The 23,428-nt window shown below is 38.1% G+C and overlaps 2 protein-coding genes across 7 annotated transcripts in view; one reads left to right on the top strand and one right to left on the bottom strand.

The window, feature by feature from the left end:
* LOC117988775 (rho guanine nucleotide exchange factor 10) overlaps window positions 1-23,428 on the bottom strand; it is a 70,305-nt gene that overhangs the window by 5,688 nt on the left and 41,189 nt on the right. For all 6 annotated transcript variants that reach the window (XM_034975969.2, XM_069503361.1, XM_034975970.2 and 3 more), the window contains 8 exons: window positions 5,472-5,631; window positions 4,681-4,910; window positions 4,386-4,508; window positions 3,634-3,783; window positions 2,922-3,120; window positions 1,800-2,014; window positions 999-1,268; window positions 57-233 (listed from right to left, as the gene is read on the bottom strand). In XM_034975969.2, the coding sequence (XP_034831860.1) occupies window positions 57-233; window positions 999-1,268; window positions 1,800-2,014; window positions 2,922-3,120; window positions 3,634-3,783; window positions 4,386-4,508; window positions 4,681-4,910; window positions 5,472-5,631 (1,524 nt within the window). The remainder of the gene's footprint in view (window positions 1-56; window positions 234-998; window positions 1,269-1,799; window positions 2,015-2,921; window positions 3,121-3,633; window positions 3,784-4,385; window positions 4,509-4,680; window positions 4,911-5,471; window positions 5,632-23,428) is intronic.
* LOC117988777 (E3 SUMO-protein ligase ZBED1-like) lies at window positions 12,353-15,341 on the top strand. Its single transcript, XM_034975974.2, has 2 exons — window positions 12,353-12,902; window positions 12,996-15,341. The coding sequence occupies exons 1-2, from the start codon at window positions 12,679-12,681 to the stop codon at window positions 14,890-14,892; spliced, it is 2,121 nt and encodes a 706-aa protein (XP_034831865.1). The 5' UTR covers window positions 12,353-12,678; the 3' UTR covers window positions 14,893-15,341.

Genomic DNA, 23,428 nt, shown 5'->3' with positions numbered 1-23,428 from the left:
TGGTTTCATTCTGGTGGATTTTCATTCGGGACTGGTTGTGGTGTATTCTCACTCACCTTAGTGTCGGGCAGGTCGAGCGTGACGAGCGTCTTGAGCTTGGCGGCGCGGTGCGTCAGCACGGCGACGTGGCTGCTGCCGTTGCCGCCCGCGCACAGCCACAGCAGCGAGCGCGCGCGCCGCATGGTCGCGCCGCGCGGGCTGCCCGATGACGTGTAGAAGCAGCCGCACCGAACCTGGCAACGGAGACAGATGGGAGACATGCTTTATAAATCGACTAGCCGATGCCCGTGACTTTGTACGCGTGGATTTAGGTTTTTAAAAATCTCGTGGGAACTGTTTGATTTTCCGGGATAAAAGTAGCCTATGTCACTCTCCAGGTTTTTCGCTATACCTATGCAAAAACTACGACAATCCGTTGCGACATGATTGAAGGACAAACTAAAAAACCAATAAACCAACACACTTTCGAATTTATAATATGGGTAGTGATAGCACACAGCGAAAGCTTAACGCGCAGTTTAAGAGCAACAAAGACGAGCTGAGCTACTTGTGCAATACGGTAACAAATTCAGATTGTAGAGTTCGCAACACGTCGATAACATGCGAAAATGTACCTTACATCTTATGGCGATAGTAAGGAAGTAGGCAACCTCCTTGCAGAAGGATTTGCTCCCTCCTATGCCAGTTCAGCTAGCCGTAGATCTATGACCCAAGCTTCCGACACGACACTGGATTCCGGAGCTCCAACTCGAAACGTGACCACGTAAAGTAGAGAACGCAAGAAAATGCTCACTAACCTCTGTCAAATTATTCGACGAGTACACAGATGCGGCTGCCACAAATAACGGCATCTTATGCGGCAATGCATGAGGTGATAACGGCGACGCAGGCAATCTGACAATTCGCTTTCGCCTGTGCCAGTTGATCTAGCCTCAGTTCCGTGGCTCCAACTCGAAACATGACCGCGTCAAGTAAAACGCAAGAAAATGCTAACTAACCTCTGTCAAATTATTCGACGAGTACACAGGTGTGGCTGCCACAAACAACGGCATCTTGTGCGGCAATGCATGAGGCGATGGCAGCGACGCAGGCAACCTCCACGCAGGACAATTCGCTCTCGCCTGCGCCAGTTGAGCGAGCCTCAGTTCCGTGGCCCAAGCTCGACGCGCGCCGGGTTCCGTCGCTCTAAACGTCACCGCGTCTTCTCGACCGCGGATCGTTAACTGTAAACAGCATGAGTCCACCCATGCCATTTCGTCATCTTTTTTCTGTAACAATATTCTGATATTAGTGCGTTAAATTCATCTAGAGCTCAAATAATAAGTATCGATGTGGCTAATTCTGTTAGAGACAATCTCATAACTAAATAAATCTAAATGTATTGCTATCCCTTTCAATGCTCTATGCGGCAAATAATAGCACTTAGACCGGTACTGGAACAGACCATGTATGAGAGCGGCATTGAAGAGCAAGTCACAAGTGGATATGCTTTGTTAGCTATTAGCACTTAGGTACTCTGTTTTAGTTTTAGTAACGGGATTTCAAACATGAAACTGCTCTACTAACCTGTATACTCTGCTGGATGTTCTGCAATAGCGATCGGAACATTTCGAGCGATAGTTCTGGACAGGGCGCTTCCAAGGAGGCAGCGAGGTCCGCCATTCTCGACTCGGCCTCGTAGTCGTACATGAGAGCGGGCATTTCGTTGCAAAGGGAGTCCCCCAGTGAATCTGCTTCATTAGATATTTGCCCTTAGGTCCTTTGTTTCAGTTTTAACAAATATTAAATGCTCCACTGACCTGTATACTCTGCTGGATGTTCTGCAATAGCGATCGGAACAAATCTGGCGATAGTTCTGGACAAGGTGCTTTCAAGGAGGCAGCGAGGTCGGCCATCCTCGACACGGCCTCGTAGTCGTGCATGAGAGCAGACATTTCGTTGCAAAGGGAGTCGCCAGTGGACGTGCTGCCGTGGCTGCTTATACTCGAACGGAGGCTTCCACTTCTGTTCATGCCTAGAGCAAAAATTCTAGTGTCATTAATATAGTTGGCTTTGATTTTCTATGGTATCACAACAAAGATAAATTCTTAAATTCATGATACGCATTTTAAAAACCAAAATTTATATTAGCGGATTCGAGTAATATAAAATTTACAAACCCCGGAAGAAATTCGGTATTTATTTTATTTGTTACTAGCTGATGCCCGTGACTTCGTCCGCGTGGATTTACGTTTTTCAAAATCCCGCGGGAACTTTTTGATTTTCCGGGATAAAAAGTAGCCTATGTTTTAATCCAGGGTATAATCTATCTTCATTCCAAATTTCAGCTAAATCCGTCCAGTAGTTTTTGCGTGAAGGAGTAACAAACATACACATACACACACAGACACATACAACTTTCGCCTTTATAATATTAGTGTGATAGTGTGACTAGCTTTTGCCCGCAACTTCGGCGGCGTGGACTACACAAAATTCAATTACCCCTATTTTACCCGCTTAGGGGTTGAATTTGCAAAAATCTTTTTTTAGCGGATGTCTATGTCATAATAGCTATTCTGCATGCCAAATTTTAGCCTGATCCGTCAAGTAGTTTGAGCTGTGCGTTGATAGGTCAGTAAGTCAGTCAGTCAGCTTTTCCTTTTATATAATAGAAGATGGAACCGCCTACAGAATTACACACGTAAATTACATATTATTTAATATGCCTTAAGTTAATGATCCATACTAATATTATAAATGTGAAAGTGTGTCTGTCAGTCTGTCTGTCTGCTAGCTTTTCAGGGCCCATCCGTTTAACCGATTTTGACGAAATTTGGTACAGCGATCCACGCAGACGAAGTGCGGGCATCATCTAGTTATTAATAAAAGACAAATATCATGTTTAATAAAAGACAAATATCATGTTTACTCTAAGACAATACCTTGGGCAAGCACCCGGCTAAGCGTTGGTGAAGTCCCAGTGTCCAGGACCTCGACATCTTGTACGGGGTGCGCCCACTTCAGCCCCAGCCGCTCCGTGTCGTCGCCGCCCGCACCCACAGATACACACACTACGAGATCATTGAGGAGCAGCAACCGACGTGGTTTGCACTTCGTCAGCGTTCCCGATTGGTTGAATTCCTGTAAGGGTTCAAGATTTGAGGAATTATGGCAAGTATTAATCAACCTTTTATCTTTATACAATTTTTTTTAAATATGTGATAATTTTGCCACACAAACCCACCCATAATTTCTTTATAGTCGCATTTCTCATTGCTCAGTGTAACTTTGAATCCATGCCTCGTACGTGGCACAGCTCGCGCCCGCCACGTGTTAGCAAAAATCATCCCTTAACGTAAACGAAATGAAAAGGCCAAATTTGGACCTCCAAAGTCGGTCACCCATCCAGTTACCGACATGGGTTTATCAATCGTGATCGATTGATATGCGTTGTTACAACTAGGCCACACGTTCTTCACGTCAATCCATAGTAATGTAATTTAATAGTTTTACATGCTCGGTCGATGGAAATTGGAAAGAGAAAATGATATAAACCTATCAACCCTCCACCACCCTTGGCCCCACCAATTTCTCGGTTATATGGGCCGAATCGCGGGAGGGCGCCCGTTCGGTACTTGCTCTATATGAACCTACCAGTTGCAATAGGTCGTCCTGACGCAACAGATGCCGTTTGTCAGCCCTGGAGGCCAGAAGCCTCGCAGCACCAAACCTCGCGGCACCGCCGCCACCGCCCGCGCCCGCCACTCCACCGCGGGTAAGCCGCCTAAGTGCTGCTCGGAAGGCCTACAACAAACATAAATATTGAATAACAACATTACTGTCCAGCTCCCCGATTGTGTAAGAAAAACATTTATTCATCGTAATGCCCATTGATTGGCTGCAGAGACTATATATTGGTTGTGAAAAATGGGAACAGCGAATTCATCTAATCAAGGCGCAGAAATTGCGTGAAAGAGGATATGGGGTGGATAATGCGTTGACGAATGACAGAAGTGAGTGGAAGAAAAAGACATGTTGTGCCGACCCCACGTAGCGTGGGATAGGGTACGGAAGAAGGCGCAGAAATTGCTGTCGATTACGATAACGATGGGTACGTTTTTCAGAGCTTTTTAGGGTCGGTAAAGCAATTGAGAGCAGAGTAATATATGAAAGACAAGGTGAAGTGTACTTCGAAATGAGTTAAAAGGACGAGGCATCAGCAGCGTCCTTTTAAATTTAACGAGGCAAGATTTGTATAGTACTTTTCCCTAACTTGCGAGGAAACTATAAACAAATGAATTCAAGAAAAAGTTACATTGCGGTTTGTACAGTTAGAAAATCATGCTGAAATCTTGTAAATGATCTAAAAATAATAAAGTCAATAAGTTTAGCGGTGAGGTACATACTTGTGTTCGTTCAGCATCACGTTTCCTCTCGTTGAGGGCGTCAGCCAAGGCCTCCAATCTGGTCAATGCTCGCTGCAGAGCGACACGGTCCGAGTGACCAGGCGGCGTGTGTTTTAAGAGATCCTGTAACCGACATAAGATGTATTAAGGAAATTTTATTTATAGAAACAATTATACAAGTTATTATTTTATTTATAGACTAGTGCTTGGCTGCAAGCAAGATCAGTCAGTCAGTCATCTTTTCCTTTTATATATAATATATAGATGAATAAAACGTGTGCAATAAATATCTAACCTGTAAAAACATAATAAACTGTGGAAACCGCTGCACCGGTTTGACCATGAGACCAAAGAAGGAAAGCCTGTCGTGAGCACTGATTTGCTTGACTTTGAAAAAGTCCGCCAGCGCTGATTTTCGCTTCGACTCCATCTTGGCCAGTTCCATGGCGACCGAGAAGTTGTTGATGAAGTCGGAGTACACATCCAGCACCACTGCCTTCGAGAATGCGCTTAGGAAGACCTCGCCTGCAATGGAAAATTGACTTGAGATTTATAAAACTGAAATATTGATTCCCATGTGTATCGGACGTTAACTATGGGCCCCATAAGAAAGCTCAGAGTCACTCAGCGGGCGATGGAGAGAGCTATGCTTGGAGTTTCTCTACGTGATCAAATCAGAAATGAGAAGATCCGTAGGAGAACTAGAGTAACCGACATAGCTCAACGGAATGCGAAGCTGAAGTGGCAATGGGCAGGGCCCACAGTTCGGCAAACCGTTGGGACATTGGGGTCCCAAGGCGCTCGCACCGGAAGACGCAGCGTTGGAAGACCCCCCACTAGGTGGACGGACGACATCAGACGAGTCGCAGGGAGCCGCTGGATCCAGGAGGCGCAAGACCGTGGCGTGTGGAAGTCCCTATAAGAGACCTATGTCCAGCAGAGGACGTCTGTCAGTTGATGATGATGATGTATCGGACGTGGCACAGCTCGGGCTTGGCACTCCAACAACAGAGTGGTGATAGACATATGCTAGACCATGGTCTAGCATATGTCTATCACCACTCTGTTGTTGGAGTTGGGACGTACCAATTTTTTCGTCGCGGTCCCACGTGCGTGCGCAGTCTGCGAGCGCGGCGCGGAAGTGCAGGTGGCATTGCAGGATGTCGGGTAGGCGGTGGAAGAGTGTTTGGATCTTGCTTGCGTTCAATATTGCTGGGCTGCTTTCTTCTAGAGGCTTCTTGTAATCCTGTGGAAGAACAACTGATTGTATTATTAATTATTTATTCATCATTGTTTGATTTTTTTTACTATTGTACGAACTTGGAAAGAAACCTTTTTGAAGGGATATAATCGACTGGTAGAACCAAGGTAGAACTAACAACAATATTATCTATAAGAGCTGACTGACTGACTGATCTATCAACGCACAGTTCAAAGTACTGGACGTATCGGGCTAAAATTAGGCATGCAGATAGCTATTACGACGTAGACATCCGCTAAGATAGGATTTTAGAAAATTCAACTCCTTAGGGGGTAAAATAGGGATTGTAAAGTGTAGTCCACGCGGACGAAGTCGCGAGCATCAGCTAGTTACAAATAAAGTCACTTTTTGTACAAAATTTTGTAACATGTAATGTATGAAGTAATAAAAATCAAGATGAGATAGATGTTGGACCTAGTTACTGTAGTTTGAAATTTTCTATACAGACAAAATGTTAGAAATTTTAAGGTGCACTTAGTAAAAAAAAAATAACTTTGCAATCTGATATACCTAGCTTTGAATACAAAAAAAATATTTTGGGCTGTTCATTATAAGATTATATTTTAAGTAAGTATTAAGTAAACAGATATTATCTTTCAGATAGCTTTGGCCTTAGTAATTTTGCTTATGTTTCAAACAAATATTTCATGAAATATGATATTCAGAATTTTGAAAATAACATATTAAAATATGGCCAAGTTCACCTTGTCGCATAAATACGGCAATAAAATCTGTTATAAACTCGACTAAGCCGAGTGCGTCATCTCTTGGACTAAGTATTCCAATGTTTATTGACTGTGAAAACATTAGCTTGTCTTAGGGTGAGGTCTACAGAGCGCACTCTGACTTTGCTTAGACTTAAGACAGAGTTACAACAAGACAGAGCTATATCAAGACAGAGTGATATCTCTCACATAAATCTGTCTCGATTTAACTCAATCTTAAGTCTGAGAAAAGTCTCAGTGCACTCTATAGATCTCGGTCTTACTGCTAAGTAACATAGGGGTCTTGACGCTGAAACACAAAGGACGCGCGATGGAAACGTTTGGTTTGGAGAAGTGTTTTGAGGTTATGTTAACCCGAACTTTTCATTGTCATACATTGGAGTCATGTAATTCTTTTAAAAATCAAATCATGAAAAATTGTTATGTTGCGCAAAAAGCACAAAAAATACCATTTTAAAAATCAGTACCGTTATTATAAATGCGAAAGTGTGTTTGTTTGTTGGTTTGTCCATCAATCACGCCAATTCACGTCGCAACGGTGCAACGGATTGACGTGATTTTTTGCATGGGTATAGATAAAGACCTGGAGATTGACATAGGCTACTTTAAGAGTTCCCACAAGATTTTTAAAAAACCTAATTCCAAGCGGACGAAGTCGCGGGCATCAGCTAGTATTAAATAAAAGATACTCTTTTTTGGAAGTCTGTACTCTTTATTTACCTCCTTTGAAATCATATATACTCTATTTCTTCTAGTAAAAGTTGGCAACCCTACTTCAGAGTGACGTTCTGTCCTACACTGTTGCAGTCGGGCGTCGCTGTCATCGTGCTGTCTGTATAAGCCTTTATAACACGTAATGTGTACATGTAAGACTTTGAACTCAACATTTATAACGTGAGCTAAGCAAATTATGTCTAGAAGCTTAATGATTATAAAAGTCATTTCATATTGCATATTATTTTTTGTATTGTATCTTTAACTAGGTAGGTATTTTCAAAGTTATAATATGTACTTACATATTTTGTACACTAATTAATGTTACTGTCAAGTTGTTTTTATTTTTCTGAAAAATACTTGTCTTGTATTGTATTGTATTAAGTATTTTTCAAAAAAGTTCCTGTTACTTAAATATTAAAATAGAACAACTGGAGCAAAAATTACGTACCGAGTAGGAAGGAAAATGTATGACGTTCTTTTTTAAAATTGGCAGAGAGCTGAAAAAAAATTCAAAATGGCGATTATTAATCTAGAGAGCTGCTTTAGCAGCTCGAGCACCGAGCAAAATACTAGTTATATATATATATATAGCGGAAAATGGCTAACTTTATGACATAACCAACGGATAAAGATCATCTAAAGCTTTTTTGTGACACTTATGCTTACTATGATATCTGTGCTAACATTGTTATTATCTGTCGAGTGGCAACCCTAACACAAAATGTTGACCTCGGTCAGACATGCCAATTGCCAACAGAGCCTATTAAAACTGTCCCACTTCCTAATATGCAAATTCATAACATGTAAATTGTAAGCGAACAATACAAGTGGGACAGCTATTTAAAATACACATATTTAAAGCCCCGGTCGCACACAACGCGCAACAATGGAGGCTTTCCAGTACTTCTAGAAAATTCTGCTGTTCTTAAGTATGAGTTTCATGTCAGTTTTTCTCAGTAGAATCTGCGAACGGGCAGTAGTAGACTACTGACAAGTTATAAGAGCTACAATTTGGCTTATAGGTATGAATTAAAAACTTCTTGTAATTTTTCAATACTTACAAAAAGCTGTATTAAGATGTTTTCACTGTAGAACAGCATTGTCGCCGCCACGCGGTATGTCTAACCACGGCTTTAAAAAGGATTATTATTCATTATGTGACGCCTCTTTATTTTGTAAATTGTATGTGTTTTCAAAACATGTCGGAACCCGGTAACGAAGAAAGAATACTGTGAACAGGAAAGAAAAGCAGTGAATTTTTTCAAAGAACCATTACGATCAACAATGTTTATAGGATAAGAAACTTTTCCGTAGAATGGAAAGCTTTTTTTCATATTGTTTAATGGAAGACGAAAGTCACATTATTTAAGAAAGAAGTTGTAAATTTTTGTTACGTTTTAAAAATATTAAAAGTAGTTTTATAGATTGAAAACATTATTATGTAAAATAGAAATGTAGTCGATAATAAACACATCCAAAAAGAAGAAAAAATAAAGGTACAAATTAACAAATTCTTGACAGGCAATCATCGCCCAATACATGAATTCAAAGTCAATAAACATTATTATACGGTATCATTTATATTCACTGCAAAAAAGTAGTCTGACGTGAATTAATTTATAAGAGAGCCGTGAAATTTTATCGACTTATCCGAACACCTTTCACCCTGAATGCAAGTAATCGTCAGTAATTACGTAACAAATTCATTTGCAACATGCCTCGAGCCGCTCTTACAAGTTAGAACTAATCTCATTAATAAACACTGGATTAACACGACCAGTTTTGCAACTGTCAAGTGACGGTTTAATCAAGCCCCCTGTCAAGTCCCACCTCCGCGTTTGCGGCGCGGTTTATACAGAAGTGGTGATGCTTGGCGCGGGAACAATGATATACACTTCTTCTTTGTTAGTTGTTTCGACCCTGGTCTTCATTAAACCAATTCCTTCACAACAACAACATTATTTTCCCTACAACCATCCTCATTTAGGGGATCGGTCTGAGGATAGTGACGTTTATCAAATAACAAATAAATGCTACCTTCTAAATCTCTCTAAATGATCTTTCTAAATACTATTGTAGGCAACACAGAAAACCTGCCATCTGTCACCCGTGAGTGGAGGTGTGACAGTGGTAGCGGCGTCGGACGGACGCAGCGAGAGAAAAAGATGGACGAGATAAAAGTAATTAAGCGAGATATAAGTACTAGGTGATTAATTAAGCTAGATATAAACTAAGTGGATGTTACAAGTGTACCTGAATATAAGACTGTGGACATCGGAACTGCGTTTGATTCATATTAGGGTCCATATATGATTGCTTTACAGCGCTTCATCTTATTCAGATGACAGAGATTTAGACCGGCTCAGTGTCAGTACCGGCTTACTTAGTAGCTACGGACCTTCCTTTCTTCATATTAGGGTCATCCCAAGACTAATAAACCCGGATTGGAGGTTAAGTTGTTTATATCAGAAGATTGGATGTGATTCATGCCCAAAAATGCGGGTCTATCCTGGAAGATGTTAAAAGTGCCTGTACAAGACGCATAGCAACATATTTATTAGGTACTTATATCGGAAATTATATGAAGAAACCTACCTGAACGAATAACAAAGTGAATATGAAATATATACAAACTGCAATGGTGCTACACTATTACTTTGGGAGTACTTGAGTAGACCTGTATCGAGTTGGAGGGCTTGTCTCCAACGCAACTACTCAAGAGATTGGTTTGAGGAAAGCACCTTGCACTGTCTGGAACAAGCAGAAGTACGTAGGTCGATGGGTCCAATGCATCCATAGGTTGTATTGAAACGGTGAATCTGTGTACTTACCTTCTTACAGTGGATGTTCATTAAAGCATGGGTGAATATTAAGAGTGCCTAATGTTAGATTACTGCATCAAAATACCTAAGTAGGTATTTGATAAGTTACAATATTACCAATTGATACTTTTAGAACAGAGTAAGTGAAGGCTATAATTATTAATAGTAAGTAGATATCAGCATTATGACTTATTTGAGAGTTCAAAGTAAGGGATTATAGTTTTGTTCTGACCGCTTTAATGGATTATTATGTAGGGACATACCTAGCCCAAGATTTGATCTATGAAGTTATAGTAGAGTAGTACTAACACCTTGTATTTTAAAATCGAAATAAGGTAATAAGTGATATGAAATACTTTAAACCAAATAGGCACCTACCTATATTAAAGTAGAATCAAGAAAACAATTAGATTATTATGTAGGTAAGTACTTGATACATGAGCTAGTGTAGAAATATAAAAAATAGAGTTTATTTGCTAGAATGTGGTACAATTTGGTCTTAAATCTGTTTTGATCTAACACATTCAACCAATAACTGAGTGTGTAAATTATTACCTATAGTACATTATCATAGCATAATAAAATGTGAAAATTTAGAATGAATATCTACTTAACTTTATCTATCTAGGAAGTAATGTTAACAATATAATTTTATTCAAGTCTTAATTTAAATCATTCAACAATCATTTTAAAAAAAGAAATATGTACATGTGCTTTAGTTAAAAATAGAAATAATAATCTTACAATAACAACGGTCATATCTACATCAATGGGTCAATCAATGGTTTTAGTGCAAAATTTGGGTTATATACAGGGGTCTGATATAATCAAGTAGGTATGTACTTGATACTGGTGTCACTTAAATGAAATATTTCCGAGATTATTCAACTGTTACCATTTTTTTCATGTTTTGACAACTTTTCTGATGATGTCCACGACCCTGTGACCCCGACTTGACGATGAGGTCGACGAATGTGAGATGAACAAGTGGTTTTGGCCTGCATCTGTGGTGGAGAAGTGCACATAACCTTCAAGTTGTGATTGGAAGCAGTCATGTACCTGCATGGATCGGATAAGAACACAGTAACTCTTGGTGTGAGGCCTGTTGTAATGATACAAAAGAAAAAAAGCCATCCCGGCCTGCCTCATTATGATGGAGGCTGTAACCTCAAGGTATTGTTATGTAATACAGTAATAAGAAGGTAAGAAACATCTGAATACTACTATGGTTAATTGAGGCAAATCTAGTTTACCTAGTAACTAAAATAAAGTCTTAAAACTTTGAATTGAATAGTCTCAATATGAGTAGTTATTCTTCTTTAATTAAATAATTACATACTTAACTATACACATAGTAATATTTTAGTACAATTTAAGGATAGAATGCCTGAAATATGTGTCAGGTGCATGTGTTTTCATTACCTACCATTTAATGTAAGATTTTTGGATTTGGGTCTATGGTAGGCATGGTATGGTTGTGAGAATGATAGACAGTGATAGGGAGACTAATAGAGTCGATTGCCAGATGCACCCATTGAATACCTATCTACCGACTGAATAGTCTGTATTATGTACTGACAGACATAGATCAACCCGCAGGCCCTGCATAATCAAATATGATTTGAGTTCTCTACTAAGCTACTACTGGACATAAAGAAAAGATTTTGGAAAATTAGACCTGGGGTGGATCAGCTAATAAATAATTAATTGGTCCACTAGATAAAGTAGGTAACATTGAACCTATTTTGAATCTGTAGGTTTACTTATTCGACCAAATTAGAGTTATTAGATTACTTTGAATACCTAGTAAGTATAGGGTATGAAATATCAGGTTTGAATTAATCTAACTATGTACATACCAGAAACAGAAAGACATACAACAAGGCTCACGAAAGTAGCCATGTGGATGTTGGAATTTTATTTGATTCTTATACCAATAAAATTTATATTAAGTGCTAGTATGTACTTTTGTTCCGTTTGCTCACCCTTGTGGAAATTATAAATTACATTTGCTGCAACCACCATTTAAGGAGAGGTGAGGTTATGAAAGGAAAATGAATTGAATCATTATTATATTAACCTAAAGTGAATTTAACTGATCAGATCAGATGAAAATAAATAAATGGACTTGAATTAAAATATTTATTTATCAGCATAACAGTGGTTCTTTCAAATGTTCTTAGAGTTTTATAATTAAAAAAGGTAAAATTATGTGAGCTATCACATTCATATAAAGTCACTAGTAGCTGACATCCTCTTATACTAATAGATGACATGCATTCGTGATTTTTAGAATTTGGAAAATAAAAATAATAATAAAATAAAAACACGTTTCCACTTCTCATGCTCGTAAGGTTCTATTTTACGCAGGCTATAAGAGGACTAAAGTGCGTTTCATGCTGTTATACACAAGGTATTTAGAGGTAAACAACAGTCTCTCTGAATTAGACGTGTGCGCCGCGCCGACCCGCCGCCGCCGCCGACATTCTTTTGACGCCGCCGCCGCCCGATCGCCCGTCGGCGTAAAATCGGCGCGACTTATTATTATTATCGAATAACCGAGCGGGGAACTCCCTCACATAGATACGCTGCGCAGACACCGCGCTACTTTGATACGAGTACCGCACCGCGCCTTTGATTCATGCCGCCTTTTGAGATCGCACTCACCGCACACCCCCGTTGACCGTTCCACCCGCTTCGTTCATTTACTTGCTCTTTGTGTTACGTAATAGACGCGTTTTTAAGTACGTTACAATTGCTTATCAGTTATGGAAGAAAATAGCGATAAAATTGATATAAACAAAGTAAAAATAAAACATTTTACTGTAAATCCACTATTTTCTAAATCAAAAAACAGTTTTTCGTGGAAATACTTCGGACAATTAATACTTGAAAACGAAGGCAAAAGAAAATATGTGTTTACTGAACAAGTTTTTTGCTCGAGCTGTCTAGAAAATGCGAAAAATCAGGTCCCTGACAGTCCGTTTGGATGGTGAGTAAAAATATCGAATTATTTTCGAATTTCAATATTTTCAATAATATTAAGTACGTACTACATATAAGTTGTTGTTCTATTTTTTTTCAGTGTCAAAATTAAGTCCTACAGTTCTAAAGCGAGTACAGGAAATTTGATACGCCATTTGAAAGACGACCATTCATTATTGGAAGAAAAAAACCCTGCTGCTGCGACATCCAAAAGTTTAACAACATTTTTCAAAGTATCACTATCACGTCCGACGACATCTGCTCCATCATCTTCAAAAAGCCAAAATAAGTGGATGCTTGCAAGGGATTTATGTTTGTGGCTCTGTCGATCCCTCACAGCATTCGATACTGTTAGTAATGAGGGGTTCAAAGACTTCCTGATCAAATATAATGTCATATACAAAATAGAAGATTTACCTTCTCGAACCACCGTTTCTAGAGAGGCGTTAAGTGATATATACGACTGCATGCTAGCACACATCAAGCAAGATATCCTGGCAAAAATTGGAACCCATGCAGCTCTTACAACAGATCTTTGGCAAGATCTTTACCGACGTTGCAGCTACATAACGTATACTCTGCAATATATAGCAGATGATGCCAATGAAATGCAAAATTATACTTTGGCTACAAGATTATTTGAGGGCAAAAAGACTGGAGAAGCTTTAAGTGCATTTACTCAAGGTATTATATCTTCCTTTGGCCTCGAAGGAAAGTCTTTGTATCTTGTTACTGATTCTGGAGCAAATGTAAAGCGCATATCTCAAAATTTGCAAGGAATTCAAAGCCACTTATGTCTGGGACACGGTTTGCATAATCTTGTAACAGTAGACGGTATCAAAAAAACTCCCCAAGTACAAAATCTCGTGGTAAAATGCAAGAAAGTTGTCAAAACACTGAGATATAGATTGCCTGAAATTGAAGAAGAAGCTGACAAGGAACAGCGCCGAATTTTGACAGAAATTGATGATGTTCATGACCACCTTGAAGATGACGAGAACTTTCCATTTGATCCTGTACCAGAGTCAGACGTACCGTCAGACGAGGGGACTGAGGTTTATTTCTCTAGAGCCACTACATCATCAGCATCATTATCTGTGCCATCGATTAAATCAGCAACACCCACTCGTTGGCACAGTACTTTATCGATGCTACAAAGTTTAAGTAGTAAGTGCAACCGAAAACCAGTGAACGCCATGCTTGCAAAATATAACATGTCGGAACTTAAATTTGATGATAAGGAATGGGAACTCATTGAAGATCTGACTAAGTTTTTGACAAAATTTAAACCAATTACGGAAGTTTTATGTACACAGACAAATTGCTCAATCAATTTCGCCTTAGTGTTCAGATCAGAAATAAAAGATGCATGTGAAGCTTTGAATGACGATGAAAAGTTAGTAATGTTGCATATGAAAAGAAATATGGCGGAAATGCTCAATCACAGATTCCCAATCACCAAAATTATTGTAGCAGCTGCTTTGCTAGATTGCAGATTTACAAAATTACAAGAAATAGATAATTTTATGGAAAGTAACAATACGACAAGAGTGGACTTTTTGGTCAACTGCATCAAAGAAGTAGTGCCAGCGTGTGAACTTGAGGCGCAATTCAGCCGCTCTAGTACGTCAAATAAAGGTGACCAAGACAATTTTCTGGTCAAACTTGTTGAAAAACATGCAGTTACGTTTAATGATGATGGACAAGATTTTATTGAGAAAGAATGCCTGAAGTATTTGGTATCTTGTAATGCCAGTGATTTGAAAGACGGCAATGTTATTAAATATTGGCAAGAAAGACAAGCAGCATTTCCGTTACTGTACAAATTAGCGAAGGCTATTTTATCAGTGCCTGCTACAAGCACGCCCAGCGAGAGAGTGTTTTCTATTGCCGGTTTGACAGTAACGGCAAAAAGGTCTCGTTTAAGTCCATCACGAGTGGACAAAATTATATTTGTGCATGATAATTACAGCCGTTGCAAGGCAGCCGTTAATTAATTTTATTTTTATTATGCTGATCTTGGTTTACTGTTAATTTTGGTGCCAAACTTATATTTTTCAATGATAATTACTGCTGTTGTAAAACAGCCATTACCTACTTATAATTACTTTTATTTTTCTGATTGTGGAAATTTTAACAAAAATTTTATATTTGTTGATCATAATTACCGCCGTTTATTTTTGTTTGTTTTTATTTTTGGCGTTAGTAACAATTACTTACTTACTGCTATTTTGCTGATATTTGTTGATTGTGCAATTTTATACCAATGTTTATGCTAGAGATATTGGTAAAAACAAGACTGTTTCTCTAATAGAAATAAATCTCAAATCAAATTATGCAGTTTTATTTCAATTCTTCACGCCGAAGTCACGCCGAAATCACGCCGCCGCCGCCGATTTTTGACCGGCGCCCGCCGCCGACGATTGAAGCTTCGGCGCACACCCCTACTCTGAATGACATATGGATGAGAAAGAATTTATGTAATTTCTATGGTGCCAGTGAACTTTTGCACTTGTATTGAGGTTGCGACCTATACCTACCTACAAACTCATTACAGCACCCTCATTTAATCCCTACTCTTTTCGGTCAATCTATAGATATGTACTTATAGTAATATTATATTGTTACATTTCCTCGCAATCGAAGTGAAAATCAGTGTTTATAACTCGGCTCAAGTGGCTTGTTTGGTGCCCTTGTTGTACAATCTGCTTTCATAAATCAAAGCCTTTAGGTACTTACTACCTCGGAAAAACACACACTGAACAACAGGTTAACTACCAAGTACATCATATTTACTGTTGTTATTATTGGATTGGCTTACCAACTTAATAGATGATACTATCTGCTGTAATAATAGAAATTAGAAAGAAATACTAAGTTACGAAGTTCAATTTTTATGTACGAGTAAAGGAAACTTTAAAACATGTGTCTCTAATAACAAAAGAGAGTTACGAAGGTGTTATTAAATGAAGCGGCAATGACTGTGGCAATGTTATGTATAACAGGGTCTGGATTGTTGTATTTCTTTATATAGCCTACTAACACATAATTTTATCATATCGTTGTTTCTCGGGTATAAATAATGCACGAATAATTCGATCTCTGACTTAGGTTTAGATCTGAAATAAGAAATGAAATTGTCAGTATACAGAGAAGTGTAAATCTTAACCTTGCAAGCCCCATCGGATAAATAGTGGAGAAACGGATTCCCTACCTTTACTGCCCAAATTTTGACTAGCCATTTGACTTTGGAAAAAGGAGCTTATGAGATGCATATTTTTACTAAATAAATAAATTATTAATATAATTATTATAAACAAAAGACGGATTTGTCTCTTGTGTGTGTGCCCTTAAATTATATTAAAATTTCAAACGAGTTGCACAATTATTATCACCTGCAGACATTACACGTAGGGCGATTGTCTAAAACCTGCATCAATCATTATTGTTCTGATTGGCTGAATTTGTGCGATTCTTGTTGCAGCAATGCATTGTGGCCAGTAGTGGGCGGGCATTAACCAATCAGAGATGATTGCGATCGTGACATTGTAGCTGTCAAACAACCGCGGTAGAGCCCACGGTGAACTAAAGATGTTTACTACTGTAGATACTCCACAAATAGTTGAGAATATCGATTTGAGTGTTGAGTTCAATAGTCTCGATAACTAGTCTTTCAAATGATTAATCAAATTACTGAAAGCCATAAAGCAAATTAAGAAGAAGATTAATCAAATGAGATATTAAGGGAGCAAACACTTAGCGGGTTTGCCATAAACGTTGACACTATAATATTCATTCTATTGACTGTACACAAATAATCGCTTCTGGTGGCTGTCTTGGGGAAGCTAATAAAAAAAAATGGTGTTTAATATTGTTATGATATAACGTGTCATTGTTATGAATGTGATTATTATTTTTAGACTCTAAACGAACTGACAACCAGTGAATAAGAGAAAAGGATACCGACTTATGTATGGACTTAGTCCTGGTGCGATAAGCGGTGATCCCTGAGAATATTAGAAACGAATACCGACTTATGTATGGACTTACTCCTGGTGCGATAAGCGGTGATTCCTGAGAATATCTGAAAAGAATACCGACTTATGTATGGACTTATTCCTAGTGTGATAAGCGGTGATTCTTGAGAGTATTTTATGATAACCTAACGAGCAAATAAGAGAGAAGAATACCGACTTATGTATGGACTTATTCCTGGTGTGATAAGCGGTGATTCTTGAGAGTATTTTATGATAACCTAACAAGCAAATAAGGGAAACGAATACCGACTTATGTATGGACTTATTCCTGGTGCGATAAGCGGTGATTCCTGAGAATAGTTGAAAAGAATACCGACTTATGTATGGATTTATTCCTGGTGTGATAAGCGGTGATTCTTGAGAGTATTTTATGATAACCTAACGAGCAAATAAGAGAGAAGAATACCGACTTATGTATGGACTTATTCCTGGTGTGATAAGCGGCGATTCTTGAGAGTATTTTATGATAACCTAACAAGCAAATAAGGGAAACGAATACCGACTTATGTATGGACTTATTCCTGGTGCGATAAGCGGTGATTCCTGAGAATAGTTGAAAAGAATACCGACTTATGTATGGATTTATTCCTGGTGTGATAAGCGGTGATTCCTGAGAATATTTTATGATGAACCAACCGGCAAATGAGAGAAAAGAATACCGACTTATGTATGGACTTATTCCTGGTGAGATAAGCGGTGATTCTTGAGAATAGTTTATGATAAGCCAACAAGCAAATAGGAAAAACGAATACCGACTTATGTATGGACTTATTCCTCGTGTGATAAGCGGTGATTCCTGAGAATATTTTATGATGAACCAAGTGGCAAATGGGAGAAAAGAATACCGACTTATGTATGGACTTATTCCTGGTGTGATAAGCGGTAATTACTGAGAATAGTTTATGTAATATAACTTGTCCCAATTGTGTCAAAGGTTGTCTATTTTATATGTTCCAAATGAGACATATTGTTATTGGAAAATTTAATTCATGTCCCAATTGTGACATACAGCAAGTGGAAATTTTTGATTTTGTAGCAATCGTGCCAAAGGAGGGCAGCATTGACTATAATATAGACCTAAGAATAAGGAATCAAGAATGACAAATGGAAGGTGGCAATACTGACGTAAACAATGGATCGTATTCTGGTGACAAAAGCTGGTCCTAGTAAGAACCAACAAACGAATTGGAAAACGGCTGACGAAGCGTCTGAAAAATGACGAACAATAATAGTCTGGTAAAACCTGATTCGATAATCCCGATGCGAGTGGACGGTGATCTTCAGTATGAACTTCAGCAACTGATCGGGTCGCGATGGTGACAAGAGGGAGTCTAGTTAATTTGATGGAAAACAAGCAGACTAATTCGGGGTCGGCAAGTGGAAAGGGTGTATCCTTTTTATTAATAATAATAGATTTATCTACAGAATAGAGGTACAGAAGTAGATATCATGGTTGGAAATCACTTTACCTGTTCTAGCAGATACTCACTAATGTTCAAGGGTTACTTAAATTCAAATTAAAGTTCTTATAATTGACGTATTCCGTAATGATATATTAATTATGTCTTGCTGAATTCGGTACGTAGTAGCTAGAAGTTGTATAGACCCTTTAAAGTAGATCTAAAATGACATGCTGATTGTAAATGCTAAATATCGGTTCATGTTAATGTACATCTTCGCAGTCACTCATTGTATTACGTTGATGTTTGGTGGAAACAGCACAGTAAAGAGCAAATTCTTAAATACTATTTCAAGTAACATCTATTCCAATAGACTATATAAGCAGTTCGCGCACGAAGGCTTGCTTACTTCACTCGCTAGGTATTAATGTATGGATCGCTGATATGTTATTAAAGCGTATAAGTACACCAATGTATCACGAAATAATTTCCTACATCTTTGTCATTCATTTGTTACACACTGACACGAGACAAGCAACGGTGACCGATGCGGCAATTCACGGCTCAGCATGACGCTGGGTTGGTGCAGCGTTTGGTGCTGTTTGTCCTCAATCACCGTGTTCAAGTTAACCATATTATCATAAGAGGACGAGGGTCTCTGGCATCGTTCGTCCTTACGCGCTCAAGAATGTACAAGAATGGAAGTTTCCAGAAATCAGATTTTATTGTATGTTACATCAATTAAGTCTATAGTGCCATGAAGGACTCGTTGCTTGCGAGACAATAAAATGGGGCAACAAAACGCCGTCTGTTGCGCTCTCTATCGCACTTACGGGGCTTATGGTAGACACAGTTATGCATGCATCTGCCCCTAGTGCAAGGATGATATGGGGCATCACAGGTAACGAGTTTATAATAATACAATAATACCTTGGCTAACATCATTGTGACTTATTTTGTTATATTAATAATAGTATTTGTTGTGCTACAATCGAGATACAGTCAGAGGCAGTCGTCTCAGTTATTTGAAAATATAGGATTACATTTTACACATTGTAGATCTCATAGTGATCTGTACTGTGTGTATCATTATCAATTAGTGGATTCATGTTTCTTTAAATTTCTGGAATAATATGATTATTGGGGTCTCCTTAGAATACATTGTGGTTTGTTTCGATCTTAGTACTTATTAATAATAACAACTACATTTAACCATATTATTTATCTTGACTTCGTAGACATAGGTTCAATATTCAATAACTCAATTTGATAGGTAATTATCTTTTATTGTTATTCAAGTAGAGTACAAAATATGGTCACATAATATCTGTGCCGACATCTCTGCCTTTCTGGTCTGCAAAATTATTTTACAATCATTATTCATATACTTACCGATATTGCTTAGTATAATACTACATATATGCAATTAAAGATTGGCATATTGTTTTCTTATTATTTGTTTTACGTTACATACTTATATTGTAATATATATATATATATTTTTTATTTTTTTTTTCAACGGTGTCAATCAGTAGGTACCACTTGAGAATAATTAAATGTCAATTCACGATAGTCAAATTGGTAATGCATGAAACACTACAAAGACATTATAATCAAGGTCAACTCATATCAAATATTCATCAATTGTATGAGAACATTGGATTATAAGATATTCTTTTAATTTATTTTTAAGTTTAAAGAAATTATGAAGTCTACAGAAGTAGTTAGGTTCATTAGTATATTGTAAAACTTTGTGATTAATTTTGTATAAAGTGTTAGTAATGGTCAATGGGATCCAACAACTCTTACCATATCTCTTAAAATGTATATACTAGTGAAAATATTGTAATTTGTGTTGCATTAGAGCATTATGTAGGATTAGAATTCATGTCATTACAGTGGTAAGAAGGAAAGGGCAAACAAACTTACTTTAATTGAAAACTGATAGTGACATTGTTTAAAATCATAGAGTACTTAGCACTCAGAATTCAAGTTGGTGATAATTCACTATCCTTCTTTTCTTTCCTCGTTGTTGTTTTGTTTAAGGTTGATTATATTTTATTCGCTTTAAATGCAAATTACCAAAGATGTTTTATAATTCTCATAATTAGTATTGCCACATTTGCCATGCAAATATTTATTCACGTATTACTAAATACAAATACAAACTTGAAGAATATGTAGTTCATAATAATATTTAAAAATAAATTATTGATTTCACTATAATTTCCTTGTATTAAGTATTAACATAAATTGTGTTGATTTCAATATTTGATTATACTATTGTGAATGGGTTGTATACGTATATCACTAACAATAACTAGATCATACAATTTTCTTAATATCAAGCTTAAATCAGAATGACTTATAGTATTTACTATTTACTTATCTCAGTGTGATTTGTTGTGTATTTATAAGAATTAGACTTAAAGATGTTGATTGCAATGTACATAATGATTATTGATACCAGTATTTTGTAGGTCTCATTGGCACTTGTTTTGTGCACTTGTTAAATCTAACAATGTTAGCTTTGATCTGTTAGAGGAATTATTATACTAATCATATTAATTATAATATAGGACTGTTAAGGTATTCTATGTTGCTCCTATTGAGTTATGGGTATGAGGGCATTACCCTCGGTTGGAAGGCCGAGTGGTCAGATATGAGGACATATCTGGAGCAGGATGGACGACTGTAGGCAACACAGAAAACCTGCCATCTGTCACCCGTGAGTGGAGGTGTGACAGTGGTAGCGGCGTCGGACGGACGCAGCGAGAGAAAAAGATGGACGAGATAAAAGTAATTAAGCGAGATATAAGTACTAGGTGATTAATTAAGCTAGATATAAACTAAGTGGATGTTACAAGTGTACCTGAATATAAGACTGTGGACATCGGAACTGCGTTTGATTCATATTAGGGTCCATATATGATTGCTTTACAGCGCTTCATCTTATTCAGATGACAGAGATTTAGACCGGCTCAGTGTCAGTACCGGCTTACTTAGTAGCTACGGACCTTCCTTTCTTCATATTAGGGTCATCCCAAGACTAATAAACCCGGATTGGAGGTTAAGTTGTTTATACTATCGCGAATTCTGTATACACCGCGCTTAATAGAAAGAGATACATTTGCATCAATTGCACTAGTGGCTAGATGGATTACGTAACTTGCGTTTGTGAATATCAATTATAATTGCTATCAATTTCAAAGCTTCCTCTCTCATCACGACTGCCTTTATACGGCTAGATTTTGAAATGTCAACATGTTCTCTTAATGTCTTGATGTTCAATACAAACACTTTCACCTGCATTGTAAGTGACCGTAAAGGACGTAGGTATTTACAAATTAAAATACGTCTTCTATTTTTATTTGATTTACTGTGAAAGTGACATCTGCCCCTCGATCATAAGAAATTGCGATTGTAATAATGATTGACGCGGGTTTTCCGGAATCGACCTACTGATTGCAATAGAACTACAAGTAACCCTTGTCTTTTGGTATGCTAAATGGATTTAGAATTCTTCTCGGCTTCATTTCTTCTCGGTAGGAAAGGCATTCCGAACCAGTGGTAGATGTAGCTGACGATTCAAAAATACTTGTAAAAGTTTAATTGAATAAAATTATTTATTATTTTTATTTTATTTTATTTGCAGCATTACTAGATCACGTCATAAGGCTCTGAAACATGGTCGCTAAAAGCTTTGTCTCATAAGACAACTCAAGTCACTCAGCGGGGTGATGGTGAGAACCATATTCGGAGTCTATGTCACATTGTCACCAAATCAAAAATGCGGCGATTCATAAATGCACAAGAATAACCGGCAACTCAACGATTCGAAGCCAAAAAGTGACTAGGTACCGTTAGACGTTGGGGTCCGAAGGTGCTGGAAAGGCGACCTGGGACCAGAAAACGCATCGTTGGAACCCCCGCCCCCCATTAATAGGTGGTTAATACCAAGAAGCAAGTCGCTGAGAACCTGTGACTCAGCAAGACCAAGTTCTCTATTATCCTTGTGAGGGCGGTTTCGCAAGCATCTGATCCGAGTCCATGAAAATCTTGAAAATACGCTCCGAAGTAGTCATAGAACTATTTGTATGGCATATGACGTAGATATTTTTATATCCGTATTTTCACGGATTCGGATCGGATGAGTGCGTGATCGCTCTTAGAGGCCTATGCACTATCGGTATGAACGCTGACCACAGCGTTGCCTGTAAAATACTGGTTACACATTAACACAATGGTTTCTTTGCTTCATTGTCATCATGAAATTTTAGGATTTAGGACAGCTTTACATTACAAATCACTATTAGCATTGCGATATAATATGTTTTAAAGATAAGATTACGGTTACAAAATCCAGTACCTTGTATCAATTAAAACCTAATCAAAATAAACATTAAATTAGCGATCTCGATACAAAAATTAATTACACGTTTATCTCGCTGTGGCCAAATATCCAGCAATTACAAGGCCGTAACAAACGTTTGCTTTACGCAATCAATGTCAAGCGAAATTACCAAGCCTCCAGCTGACCCGGCTATTGGCAAAGTGCAAACACGCCCCAATGTTTGTGTAAAGCTTGAAACAAACACAACACTCGCGGCACGGCAGAGCGACGCCAACGTGGCCGACTCGGTCACTAGATGTAGTAAAAGGACCTGAAGGGTAGAACACGCCGAAGATACTTCACTGCGATACCTCGTGGTTGCGTATTAGCTCGCTACTTCGATGTCATGTCACGTCCATGTAAAACAAATGTATGCAAAATATACAAACATATTATATACGCACAACAATTTACGCACAAGCCAAGGCATCTTAGTAAATCTCAAAACTTATAGAGCCGCGCTCCTACAGTCGCGAATATGCTTTATGCTGGAGTGCGTTCTGTGCTTCATACCTAATTCCTTGCTATTGCAAATTGTACACGCACAAGATTTATGTAGTACAAATCGTTCAGTGTAACGTCATTCCGTGCAGTTGCCGCTTCCCGACGGGGCGTTTTGTGTGTCGTAGCCTAAAAAAGTAATACGAACCTGTTTTCGTTTTGTTTTTATCCAAATAAATCATGTAATTAAGGAGAAACTTTC

Source organism: Maniola hyperantus, chromosome 15 (genome assembly GCF_902806685.2).
Source record: "Maniola hyperantus chromosome 15, iAphHyp1.2, whole genome shotgun sequence".
Classification (NCBI taxonomy): Eukaryota; Metazoa; Arthropoda; class Insecta; order Lepidoptera; family Nymphalidae; genus Maniola; species Maniola hyperantus.
The sequence above is the reverse complement of the archived record's forward strand: the minus strand, read 5'-3'. Positions and strand labels throughout refer to the sequence as shown.

Excerpts from the sequence above, each read along its gene's own strand:
- LOC117988777 (XM_034975974.2), top strand. The coding sequence starts at position 12,679 with ATGGAAGAAAATAGCGATAAAATTGATATAAACAAAGTAAAAATAAAA. Across the intron at positions 12,903-12,995 it reads CCTGACAGTCCGTTTGGATG|TGTCAAAATTAAGTCCTACA; the intron begins GTGAGTAAAAAT and ends ATTTTTTTTCAG.